This window comes from Dysidea avara, chromosome 3, assembly GCF_963678975.1.
Source record: "Dysidea avara chromosome 3, odDysAvar1.4, whole genome shotgun sequence".
In the NCBI taxonomy this organism is placed as follows: domain Eukaryota; kingdom Metazoa; phylum Porifera; class Demospongiae; order Dictyoceratida; family Dysideidae; genus Dysidea; species Dysidea avara.
The window spans coordinates 45,660,680-45,674,837 of NC_089274.1; the positions used below are offsets into that span (position 1 = coordinate 45,660,680).

Genomic DNA, 14,158 nt, shown 5'->3' on the forward strand with positions numbered 1-14,158 from the left:
GTTTATAAGGTGGTTTTATGAGTAGTATTTGTATTATTAGTGATCATATAATTATGCTAAGACAAAATTTCATTATAATACTCAGCATATTGATCAAGTAAAGCCTAAATATGAAGGGGGGGCTTCAGCCCCCAAAGACCCCCCCTGGATCTGCCCCTGATTGTGTATGCCATTCTTTAGATCCAATAGCTATAGCTGGCTAAACTAATCATGACTGTCCATCCATGCAAAAAATTCTGGATCAACATAGTCCACTTTGAAAGCATTATGATTTAGATATTGTGCAAAATTAAACCACTCTACATCAAAATTTTAATCCTAAAACATATGAAATAGCTTTAGCTTAGGGGGGTTGTGCCACCAAGACCCCCTGCTCCATATCTCTACTATCCTGGTACACCGATCCGCCCCTGAATAGTTTATATTAAAATCATTATTTTTTCTTTCCCAATGTGATATATAGAATGTATTTCCCTTGCACACCTTATATGTTGTATCTGATTTCTTTGCTGTTGCACGTTTCCAGATGTTTTGCAAATACTTCACCACCTGAAAATGTAGGAAACTAGATAATAAATGTTGTAAGAACTGTTTGGCTTATGTATTTTGCTGTATAGGTGAATATGTACATTATATAAATCAAGACGCTGCAGTAGCTATACAAAATAGCCAAGCTGAAATGGTATGCTTCTTTCAAAAGGTGAGGGTACTGTATATATATATGCACCATCACTAAAATTCTTTTGTTTCTTGCACACTTATCAAAACCTACCATTAACATACAAAGGTATATATTTAAATTATGAAGAAAATAAAGAGTGATTACTGAAGCTTTACATACGTATAGTGTATGTACTGCAATACACAGTTGTTATTTACTGTACTCTGTAGCAGGAAAAATTGACAAAATTGACAAATGAACAGTGTTTCATTCATTCAAATCCTGCCAAATTGTTTCAATTATTAAAAATTCACAAAAAATTTTCTTCCTGGTGATATCCTATTCACCCTTAGGCCTCATACAAAGTTTACATGTATACAGGAAGTAACTAAACAATGCAGAGTGCTGTATAGCAAACATACAAACCTCTTTGTTTCTTAGAATATGAAAAAAGAATATTGTAGCACCCTAAAGAGAACAGAAACATATACGCATTGTGTAATTAATGTTTCATGATGGAGATAGATATTATAGAGTGCATTGAAACATACTTAATATATACAAGCATTGAATTTACCATACAGAACCATATAGGTGGGATCATGATGATTTGTGCTTCCTGAAAGTAAATATTGCTTCACTAAACTATCATGGTGCCTTAGCAGTACTGGTTAAGTGCAATCAAGCCCAAATGTACTGTACAAAACACTTCTGATAACAAATCTAAAAATATGTCTGGTGGAATACTGTAGTCTACTGGCTGACTGATTGACTGACTAACTAACTATCTGCTTCACTGACTCAGTGACTGACTGACTGACTGACTGACTGACTGACTGACTGACTGACTGACTGACTGACTGACTGACTGACTGACTGACTGACTGACTGACTGACTGACTGATATATTCAAACAAGTGAAACCCAATAATGGCTACTGCTAGCTACATGATTGATATTTGTCCTTTAGCCAAACAAGTGTTTGGTATGCTACAGTATGTACACTGTATACATCATGGTCTTATGTTCAATTGCCCTCCCATTTTTGCTTGCAGTGTAGATAAGGTGCTGAATCATGGTTGTGCATTGAAGGATTCATCTGCAGTATACAATGAAAGCTAGGATACAATGGGAATCATCCACATTGTTGCATCACGTATTCCAGTCAGTGTATACAGACTGATTCAAGATTACCGTAAATGACAAACTTTTGGTGTGACTAAAGTTTGTGGAAAATTAATGGAAATTAGCCAACTTTATTTGCCAATTACTATTAAATAGCTATTATATTTATATAATTTAGGATTGGCTGCATGACAAATTTGCCTAACTTTCACCCACCAACCTAATTCAAAAACTGATTCACCAAACTTTAGTCATTTATGGTACAGCTTTGTGTATTATACTCTGTATGTAGAAGGACTATGTAACTGACAGAGCATAGCAAGCAAAAATTTAGCTTCTTAATAATGGACATGTTTTGTCATGCAATTATATGCAGCCTTGTACATCTGGTATCAGTGTTTCCTAGGATCTGGTGTTATAGAATATGAGTGCAGTAATGATGAAATATATAGCTAAAGAATTAACAAACAAGTGTAAGGAAAATTAACCTACTGTAGTAAGGATCATTACAGCAAACAAGGGAGATCATCACATGAAGTGTAAATTTAATCCCTACTTTAGCCTGTATATATTATAGCAATAAAACAGCATTACTAAAGTTATAATTCAGGTGATGATGATCTTCCTTGCTTAAGAACTTCTTTGTCATACAGAATGGTAGTACTATATAGTGAAGATCATGGAGGCTTGCACTTTCTTGCAAAAATATTGACATATTGACCAGAAACCAGCCTCACAATACCTTGATGGTGCTCTGGCAGTATTGGTCAAACCCAAAAGTTTCTTCAGAGTGGACAAAATGCTTCTGACAAGTTGCTACAGCAGTTTTGTCTAGCAGAATTTTCTGCTGACTAACTGCTAACCTGCAGAACATGCCAGAATAATTTTGGGAATAATACACCTGTAGGTGGTAAAAAGAATCAGGAATAACTGGACGATTTCCAGGAATAATTAATTAAACCCCATAAGTTTTACTTGCAGTATAACGGAGACACCTCTCAAACCCTCTACGAGATTTAGAAAACTTGAAGGCCCTGGGTTGTAGCACCCAAGTGCAGCAGGGCACTACTAAGGGCCTGAAATCCCATAGAACCCATTGGTCATTGACATCAATCTTATTTAGACTACGACTCGTTATTGTACCTTGAGTTGACCACTGCTTGTAAAGCAGAAATGTATTGTCAATTAGTAGAAACAAGCCCTCTACACCTCCCTCGAATTCAGCATAGCTGTTACCATCCATATAATTAAACTCCCATGCATTGCCAATGTTACAGGTGCGTGCTTTCCATGTAATGTTTCAAAGTATACAGAAACCAATTGGACTACAACTCATTGTTGTGACTTGACAACAGCTTGTAAACAAGAAATATAGCATTGATTAGTACAAACAAGTCCACTACACCTTCCTCTAATTCTGTATTGCTGTTACTTTTATACACCCATGCATTACCAATGTTACAGGTACTAATTGCTGTGTTTTGTATTGCCTCAGAGCATGGTTTCTATAAGACATGAGCATGGCATTATGGCATTATGGCATTCAGAGACCATGTTTTCAGCCAATGTAAATTTCAATATCAAATGTGTTGTAGTCTAGGGATCATAGCCATAATAAGTAGAGAAACAAGGAGGTAGCCTACACCTGCAGATATGCATACTAGTGTACATTTAGTCCTTATATCCATGAGTTAATTAGGGGTAAAATTTCCTGTAGTATATCTGCTGATGTAGGCAGTGGCGATTCTAGACCTGACCTACAGGGGAGGCCAAGTAAGGAACAGCATGACTATTTGTAGTATGGCTGTAATATAAAGTAGAATTTCAGGGGGGTCTGGGGGTGCAACTCCCTGAAGCTGCAGGATTTTTGTAATTTGAAGGCTTGAAAACAGCCTAAAATTCATGCCAAAAACATGAAAATAACAATGCCAATCTATACTGCAACTTTCCCCAAGATTCAAAAAAGTTACTTTTCAGCATGGGGGGTCATGCCCCCTCCCCCTAGAATCGCCTATGGATGTAGGCGACCTCATTGTTGCACTACTTTCTATGGCTATTATACCTAATAATTTGTTAGTTTACTTTTCGTAATGTAATTATGACTTGATATATGAACACATAACTCTGTCTCATTTTATTGCAGCACATGAATAACCTATCACACCAGAGGATGGCTATAATATCCGCAGCATGAATTATTTTGGTAAGGATAACATAGTTTCCATAAATCAGGAGCAGATAAGTGGCCACTGAGATGTTTCTGTATGGCTAACATGTATATATTTATACCACATTTAAGTTTTAGACATGGCAAAGGCAACTAGCAAACTTCTAAGGCTTATTTTGTGGTTGGGGAGATTTCTAAAGTGGCGTTTAAGTGAGTGTTCTACATGTATTATGATTTAGGCAAAAAACACAAGCGATCTCTATTATGAACCACTAGTGTGGTTCATGATACTTATGCATACAGAACATGTATGCAGAGCATCAACGCAACAGTTAATAGTAGATAGGAACATGTCTATTATGCCAGAATAATTTTGGGAATAATAGGTAGGGGAAAGAATTGGGGAATATTCCGGAATAATCGGAGGAATAATTAGTGCAAAATTATAAGTTTTTCTTGTGGTGTGATACAAAAATCTTTTGGATACAACACTGAAACAGTGCAAGCATAAAAGCAGTTAAAAAGATTGAGATACTCTAATAGAGCAGTCACCTATACTCTAATAAAGCAGTCAACTTTGAGACTATAATTCTAATATAGCAGTCACTTATGTAAAACTCTAATACGCTAGTTTTTGCATAAATTCCAGGAATAATTTTGGAAATAACAGGTAAATTTAAAAAAAAAGAATTTCCAGAAAGAATAATTGGAAGATCAAAAAGCATAATAGACTCCTGCCTAATAGTAGAGACATTGAAGGTGTGGGCATGGCCCGTGATATAATATAACCCAGAAACCTGCCTCGATATTTCCTCACAACAACATGACAGTATTGGTTGGGTAAAATCAAGCCCAAAAGTGTCTTCAGATTGACCTGAAACGTTTCTGTCAAGTTGCTACAGAATTTATTTATTTTTTATTTACAATATCATCTAAAGAGCATACAACATATATGCATTTAAATGTGAAGATGTCTCTGTAACAGTCTTAAAACAGTTGACCATCCCTCTTCAGAACCTCTCAGCCTGATGTCTAAAGGAGTAGACGCCATTAGTGATCGCACCAAAAAAAGTTTATTTAGTGGAATTTTCTACTGCCTGCCTGCCTGCCTACCTGCCTGCCTGACAGCTTCAGTCAAGTGTAGTGGAAAACTGGCTACAGCTACAGCCCTAATTTTTCCACAGAAACATTTCTAATTTGATGAAGAAAAAAATCTTTGTTATATTGATAAACATACAATGCTTGCACTATTGTCGTAATTACCTTTTATCCTTCTTTACCATGACCATCAGTCAAGTTTCTACCACTGATACTATTAATTATAAATCGACTACAGTAGGGCTTCCATCTACGGGTGTATCAAACTATTCAAATACACGTGGTTAGTTTAGCATTGCACCAAACTATTTGAATACACGTGGCTCAGTGTTTTCGAAGTTGGTAGTTGATATCCATCAGTGAAAGCACTCACAGCAAACTAGCCATGTGTAAGTCAATAAATGTAGTTTAGTAACTAGTGGTGTGCAATATAGGATATTTTCCTATCACGATTATTGCACACAACATAGCATGATATGATATATATATATATATATATATATTATTATGTAATAGTTATACCATGGGCACAGGTGCTTTTGCCTGATATATACACACAAACCTGAGGGCGAGTGCGTATATACAGGCAAAGCACGAGTGCCCATGGTATAACTAATATGTTCTACTTTAACATGCAGACTTTCCAAATTGGTAAAATGTTTAGTTGTTATACCCTTCTCTTATATAGGGAACCAAGTAGGCTGTGATTGTGGGATTCAATTTTAATATATCAAACAGTAGTTTGATTTTACTTTTGCTAATATAGCAATGTTAAGAGACTAGTGTTAATTGTGTTATTTTAATCACTACATTTACAAAAGCAAAAAACAAACTACTGTTGATTTATTAAAATTGAATCCCACAATCACAGTTTGTTTGGCAAAATTTAAACCCACAATCACAGCTTGCTTGCTTCCCTATATATGAAAAGAGAGATAAAGTATAACATCAAAGAAATGTAATGATTTCTGGATATAGTATGTACTCCTATTTGGTGTGCAATATCTCGAGTTAACGAGATATACGCACTGTACCAGTGTGTATATCTCATTAAAGCAGTGGGCTTAATGAGATATACGCACTGTACCAGTGTGTATATCTCATTAAAGCAGTGGGCTTAATGAGATATACGCACTGCTATATCTCATTAACATTTTGAGTCAGTGCGATATGTGATACATATGCACTGGCTTTCCTTTGATCTGAGGTGTGAAAGTGGTACTTTCCTTTGATCTGAGGTGTGAAAGATTTCACAAAATCTACAATCGACATTCCATCTTCATCTGCGAATAACACTACCCAGCAGCTTTTTCTTATATCTACGCTTCAAACCAATTAAAACACTTTGATTCATTGGTTGGATAAGTGATGTAACATTAGGAGGCAGGAATTTGGCAATAATCTTGCTGTTCTCACTAACCACCTCATTTGCATCAGGATGTGCAGCACAATTATCAAGGACCAGCACAGCTTCACAATCTTCCCCTAGTTTTTCTTGAACACATGGAATAAAGTAGCTATAAAACCATTCATGGAATAGACTAGATTCCATCCATGCATTCTTTTGTGCAGAGTACACAACAGGTAGAAGATCCATATTGGTGCCTCTAAAGCACCTGGGCTTTTTAGACTTCCAATAAGATGGATAGGCAGCTTAATGGTACCTGAAGCATTAGAACAAACATTCAGTGTAATCCAATCTTTGGCTTTTTTCAATCCATCCACTGACATTTCAAATGAAGCTGCAAGTGTTTTTTTTTTCTGGCAACAAACGAAAATAAAGTCCGGTTTCATCACAATTAAAAATGTTATCTAGTGAAAGGTTCCTTGAACTGACAAAGTCACGAAATGCGGGTACAAAGTCCACAGCAGCATCAGAATTAGCAGATAACTTTTTGCCTTGGCTTGAAATACATTGTATTCCATGCCTGTTACAAAATCTCCATCTCCACCCTTCACTAGCAACAAACCGGTAGTCTTCTCCAAACAGCTTCTTGCTGAGTTGGACAGCCTTCTGGAACAAAATAGGCACCGTTACTGGTATCCCATCCATTTGCTTTTGTTTAAACCACAAATAAACAGCCTTGTCCAGCGCGACATTATTCCCCAGCCGCATTGTCTTCGGTTGGCGATACATTCCGAGAAGTTGCTGGCGGTTTTTCTTAATATCACTTACAGTGCTCTTACCAATGCCATACTTTGTAGCTATTGCTGCCAATGAATAATTGTCATCAAGTAACTTAAGCTTTTTGTCCACAGTTAATACTTTCCTCTTACGTTTATCCGTCGCCATATTGACATTTTATTCTCATGTGCATGGGTTGATGTCATTTTATTTACCACAATCCGTTTTGGATAACCGAGGGTCCAGATAAACGGGGGCCGGATAACCGAGGGTCTACTGTTCTCACTGCCACCAGTGCGTATATCTCATTAACTTGAGACATTGTACACCTAGTAGGAGTGCACACTATATCCAGGAATCATCAGATTTCTTTGATGTTATACTGTTACCCTCTTCTCTTATATAGGGAATCAAGCAAGCTGTGATTGTGGGATTGAATTCTTCCAAACAACCTGTGATTGTGGGATTAAATTTTAATACATCAACAGTAGTTTTTTTTTTTTTTTTTTTTTTGTAAATGTAGCAATTAAAGTAACATTATTAACACTAGTCTCTTAAAATTGCTATATTAGCAAAAATAAATTAACTACTGTTTGATGTAGTAAAATTGAATCTCACTATCACAGTTTGTTTGGCAAAATTCAATCCCACAATCACAGCTTACCTGATTCCCTATATAAGAGAAGGGTATAGCTACTAAAGATTTTGCCAATTAGGTGGGTCTACATGCTAAAGTAGAACATATTAGTTATACCACGGCACTCGTGCTTTGCCTGTATATACACACTCATGCCCGTGGTATAACTATTACATATATATATGTGTGTGTACCACTTTCACACCTCAGATCAAAGGAAAGCCAGTGCATATATATCACATATTGCACTGGTTCAGAAAAGTTAACGAAATCTTGTTAAACACTGCCTTAACAAGACATATGCATTGCTACAGTGTGTATATCTCGTTAAGCCAGTGCATGTAAATATCTCATTAACTTGAGATATTGCACACATAATAGGAGTGCACACTTAATAGGAGTGCACACTATATCCAAAAATCATTAGATTTCTTTGATGTTATACTTATCTAATCAAAAACAGCCAAGCTGTAAAAAAAGGTGCGGCCCCCATAAAGGCCATGGTGAAAAAAGATGTGAAATCCAAGGTGGCGGCCAAGAAATGGCTGTGATGGTAGGTTAATGGTTACATTTTAATAACAACAATTCACGTGAATTTGGTGCCAAGACCAAGCGGCACAAAATTCACCTGAATTGCCGTTATTAAAATGTAACCATTAACCTACCATCACAGCCATTTCTTGGCCGCCACCTTGGATTTCACATCTTTTTTCCCCATGGCCTTTATGGGGGCCGCACCTTTTTTACAGCTTGGCTGTTTTTGATTAGATATCACTTCTTTTTGTATTTGTATACTGCAAAGCCGGCCTATGGCTGGCTTTGGGCCTTTTTTAACCCATGTGTTTTTTTCTTTACCACAGGAAGAAGAAAGGAACTTAAAGAAGAATTTTAGTACTTCAATTATTTTTGATTTTATTAGTAATTATACAAATTATATACATATATTTATTACATGCTCATTATTCCCCACAGGATTTTTTTTGCAGCTGATCTCTCTACTGGGTGACTTGAAATGTAGCTGAACTATATACAGGATGGTTTCTTTGTAGCTGAACTCTCTGTAACAGGTGATTTGTTTGCAGCTAAACTCCCTACATGGTGGTGTCTTTATAGCCGAACTCTCTACATGATGGTTTCTTTGTAGCTGAACTCTCTATAAGGTGACTTCGTCTAGCTGAACTCTCTACAGGGTGATTTTTTTGTAGCTGAACTCTCTGCAGGGTGATTTGTTTGCAGCTGAACTCTCTACATGATGGTTTCTTTGTAGCTGAATTCTCTACAAGGTGACTTCGTCCAGTTGATCTCTCTACGGGGTGATTTGTTTCTAGCTGAACTCTCTACAGGTGAATTGTTTGCAGCTAAACTCTCTACATGGTGGTTTCTTTGTAGTTGAACTCTCTACAAGGTAACTTCTTCTCTACAGGGTGATTTGTTGTAGTTGAATTCTCTACTAGGTGGTTTGTATGAGGCTGAACTCTCTACATGGTGGTTTCTTTGTAGCTGAACTCTCTACAGAGTGATTTGTTTGCAGCTGAACTCTCTACATGATGGTTTGTTTGTAACTGAACACTCTACAAGGTGACTTCTTCTAGCATGATCTTTCTACAGGGTGAATTGTTGTAGCTGAACTATCTACAAGGTAACTTCTTCTAGCTGATCTCTATACAGGATGATTTGTTTGTAGTTGAATTCTGTACAGGTGGTTTCTTTGTAGCTGAACTCTGTATATGATGGTTTCTTTGTAGCTAAACTCTTTACAAGGTGACTTCTTCTAGCTGAACTCTCTACAGGGTAATTTCTTTGTAGCTGAACTCTCTATATGATGGTTTCTTTGTAAATGAACTCTCTACAAGGTGAATTCTTCTACCTGATCTCTCTACAGGGTGATTTGTTTGTAACTGAACTCTGTACAAGTGCGTTTTTGTGGGTGATCTCACTGCAGGTTGATTTGTTTGTAGCTGAACTCACTAAAGGGTGATTTTGCTTGTAGCTGAACTCCTTGCATTGTATCTAGTTTCTAGCTGATCCCTCTACAGGGTGATTTGTTTGTAGCTGATCTCTCTACAAGTTGATTTGTGTGTAGCTGATCTCTCTGCAGGTTGATTAATTTGCAGCCGATCTCTCTACAAGGTAATTTGTTTGTAGCTGAACTGTCTATAAAGTGATTTATTTGTAGCTGATCTCTCTGCAGGTTGATTTGTTTTAGCTGAACTCTCTACAGGGTGATTTTGCTTGTAGCTGAACTCCTTGCATTGTATCTAGTTTCTAGCTGATCTCTCTACAGGGTGATTTGTTTGTAGCTGATCTCTCTACAAGTTGATTTGTGTGTAGCTGATCTCTCTGCAGGTTAATTAATTTGCAGCCGATCTCTCTACAAGGTAATTTGTTTGTAGCTGAACTGTCTATAAAGTGATTTATTTGTAGCTGATCTCTCTGCAGGTTGATTTGTTTTAGCTGAACTCTCTACAGGGTGATTTACTTGTAGCTGAACTCCTTACATTGTGAGTAGTTTCTAGCTGATCTCTCTACAGGGTGATTTGTTTGTAGCTGATCTCTCTACAAGTTGATTTGTGTGTAGCTGATCTTTCTACTGGTTGATTTGTTTGTAGCCGATCTCTCTACAGGGTAATTTGTTTGTAGCTGAACTCTGTACAAGGTGTTTTTTTGTAGGTGATCTCACTGCAGGTTGATTTGTTTGTAGCTGAACTCACTAAAGGGTGATTTGCTTGTAGCTGAACTCCTTACATTGTGTCCAGTTTCTAGCTGATCTCTCTACAGAGTGATTTGTTTGTAGCTGAACTCTCTATAAGGTGATTTATTTGTAGCTGAACTCCTTACATTGTGTGTAGTTTCTAGCTGATCTCTCTACAGGGTGATTTGTTTGTAATTGATCTCTCTACAAGTTGATTTGTGTGTAGCTGATCTCTCTGCAGGTTGATTTGTTTGTAGCCGATCTCTCTATAGGGTAATTTGTTTGTATCTGAACTCTCTATAAGGTGATTTGTTTGTAGTTGATCTCTCTGCAGGTTGATTTGTTTTAGCTGAACTCTCTACAGGCTGATTTGTTTGTAGCTGATCTCTCTACAGGGTAATTTGTTTGTAGCTGAACTCTCTACAAGTTGATTTGTGTGTAGCTGATCTCTCTGCAGGTTGATTTGTTTGTAGCCGATCTCTCTACAGGGCAATTTGTTTGTAGCTGATCTCTCTACAGGGTGATTTTTTTGTAGCTGACCTCTCTTCAGGGTGATTTGTTTCTAGCTGATCTCTCTACAGGGTGATTTTTTGTAGCTGACCTCTCTTCAGGGTGATTTGTTTCTAGCTGATTGCTCTACAGGTTGATTTGTTTGTAGATGAACTCTCTACAGGGTAATTTGCTTGTAGCTGAACTCCTTACTTTGTGTCTAGTTTGTAGCTGATCTCTCTACAGGGTGATTTGTTTGTAGCTGAACTCCTTACATTGTGTGTAGTTTCTAGCTGATCTCTCTACAGGGTGATTTGTTTGTAGCTGATCTCTCTACAAGTTGATTTGTGTGTATATAGCTGATCTCTCTGCAGGTTGATTTGTTTGTAGCCGATCTCTCTACAGGTAATCTGTTTGTAGCTGAACTCTCTATAAGGTGATTTGTTTGTAGCTGATCTCTCTGCAGGTTGATTTGTTTTAGCTGAACTCTCTACAGGGTGATTGCTTGTAGCTGAACTCCTTACATTGTGTCTAGTTTCTAGCTGATGTCTCTACAGGTAGATTTGTGTTGATTTGTTCATTGCTGATCGCTCTAAAGGTAATTGATTTGTTGCAGTTGAACACCCTGCAAAGTGATTTGTTTGTAGCTGATCACTCTAAAGGGTAATTTGTTTGTAGCTGAACTCTCTCCACAGTGACTTGTGAGTAGCAGAATTCTGTGTAACTGAATTCTCTAGAGAGTGACTTAATTGTAGCTGAATTCTCTACACAGTGCATGACTTGTTTATAGCTGAACTTTCTTCAGTGTGACTTGTAATGTTCTGAATCTCTATAGTGGTATATTTGCTTAACTCTCCACATGGTGACTGTCTTCTTGCTGAACTGTCTATAAGATTAACTGTTTGCAGCTGAACTCCCTACAGAATAACTTGTGATGTAATAAAATTCTATAATGGAGTAAATAAATTAGCCGAATGCTCTATTAGGGTGACTGTTCTATTAGAGTATCTCGATCTCGCATTTGCTACACGGAGTTGGCTTTCGAATCATAACTCAGTGGTTTGTAATCCGATTCTTCTGTACTACTGCCAGGACTTTCTATGAAGATTATTCCAGCTATACACCGATTTTCAGCTCATTGCTCTAAGCGGTTTGCCTAGTAGGCGTGAAAACTAATACTTTTTTTATTTATAAAAATCGATCGCGTAATTGTGACACAGGTTGGGTTTTGTGTCATATCTCCGTGGTCTTTATCTCGATTCCTTTCAAACCACCAAAAGGCACTCCTACGATGGTTACTCCATCTACATTGCAATTTTCAACTCATTCCATGAAGCGGTTTACCCTGTAGGCGTGACAACAAATCGATCTTGTTTTACGCGAATAATCGGTCATAACTCCTGAACCATTCATCGGATGTGTACCAAATTTGATGTTAGGATTCGCCTTTGGACTCCCTTTCTGTGTGCCAAATTTCAAGGCGATCGGAGTACGCGTTTGCTTGTTATAGCAATTTTTGCAAGTGTGCGAAAAGACGAAGAAGAAAAAAAAAACGAAGAAAAAAAAATGAAACTTTGGCAGCTCATATCTCGGAAATGGCTGGAGCGATTTCCTTCAAATTTGGAATGTAGACTCCCTTGGCTGGCGGGCAGCTGTGTAGCAAATTTGGTTCCAATCAGATAAGTGATCACCGAGATACAAAGGTGTGAAAATGACGTTTTCGTTCTTCCTGTCAATATACTCACGGTGTGGCGCGCCGGCTTCTTGGGCCGCACGACACACTACCGTGTGTCTTGATCTCTCTTCTCATATATAGGGAAGCAAGCAAGCTGTGATTGTTGGTTTGAATTTTCCAAACAAGCTGTGATTGTGGGTTTGAATTTGCCAAACAAGCTGTGATTGTGGGATTCAATTTTAATGCATCATCAGTAGTTTTTTTTTTTTTTTTTTTGCTTTTGTAAAAGTAGTGATCAAAGTAACATAATTAACACTAGTCTCTTAACATTGTTATATTAGCAAAAGTAAAATCAAACTACTGTTTGATGTGTTAAAATTGAATCCCACTACCACAGTTTGTTTGGCAAAATTCAATCCTACAATCACAGTCTATTTGGTTCCCTACATAAGAGAAGGGTATAGCAACTAAATATTTTTGCCAATTCGGCAAGTCTGCATGCTAAAGTAGAACATATTAGTTGTACCACGGGCACTTGTGCTTTGCCTGTATATACGCACTCGCCCTCAGGCTTGTGCGTATATATCGGGCAAAGCACTCGTGCCTGTGGTATAACTATTACGTATATATCACAATATACAACTCATCACTCAGCTAGTGTATTACACTGATGACACTTGTAGCAGTGATGTACAATACAACATACAGTAGTACATGACTAGCATACAACATTGCAAACTCTTTTATCAAAAAAAGTACAGAGTACAATTACATCTTGGATACATTTTTCTCTAATTATAGCTAAAATCTATACTTTGGTTTATACCATGATATAAAAAAATCTATCACGATATTTTGATATATATCACATATCACACAACACTATTAGTAACAGCGTTAAAACTGAGTCGGGTCATGCAGGTCCCACTTTACAGATTATCCGGGTCTGACCCAGATTGGATCACATGATAAATTAATAAATATAACAATGTGGACGTGTAGTAACACATCATGGCATAGCCCTGCTTCTTTCATGAGCCATGCCCACTTATGTAAATTACTGTCTGATGGCATATGGTAGCCATGTCCATTTGTCTGTCTGTAGGTATGCACGAATCCATGTCTGTTATTGTCTGCAGGCTTATGTAGAGCCATGCCCACTAATCAGTTGTTATTGTATGAGTCATAATCTAGTATATACCACTTTGACACCTCAGATCAAAGGAAATCACAGGGTTATATATCACATATTGCCCTGACCACAGGGAAATATCTAGATATCACCCTGTGGTTAGGGCAATATTATGATATAGCCCTGACCACAACTGCCTTTGATGCTGAGGCAGCCACAAAGCATCAGTTCCCTTTAATTATTTATATAGAGATGCTTAAAGTTTTGCATTGTGGGTTTGAATTAGAGCTGCTTAAAGTTTTGCATTGTGGGTTTGAGTTAAACATGTTGATTTAGTTAGGGGCATTGTTGTGAAGT

General features: G+C 37.3%; 1 protein-coding gene across 1 annotated transcript in view; it reads right to left on the reverse strand.

Moving 5' to 3' along the window:
* LOC136248556 (adhesion G protein-coupled receptor L4-like) overlaps positions 1-14,158 on the reverse strand; it is a 215,115-nt gene that overhangs the window by 11,817 nt on the left and 189,140 nt on the right. The window contains exons 27-28 of the mRNA XM_066040325.1: positions 1,088-1,129; positions 484-549 (exon numbers count right to left, since the gene is read on the reverse strand). Coding sequence (XP_065896397.1) covers positions 484-549; positions 1,088-1,129 — 108 coding nt within the window. The remainder of the gene's footprint in view (positions 1-483; positions 550-1,087; positions 1,130-14,158) is intronic.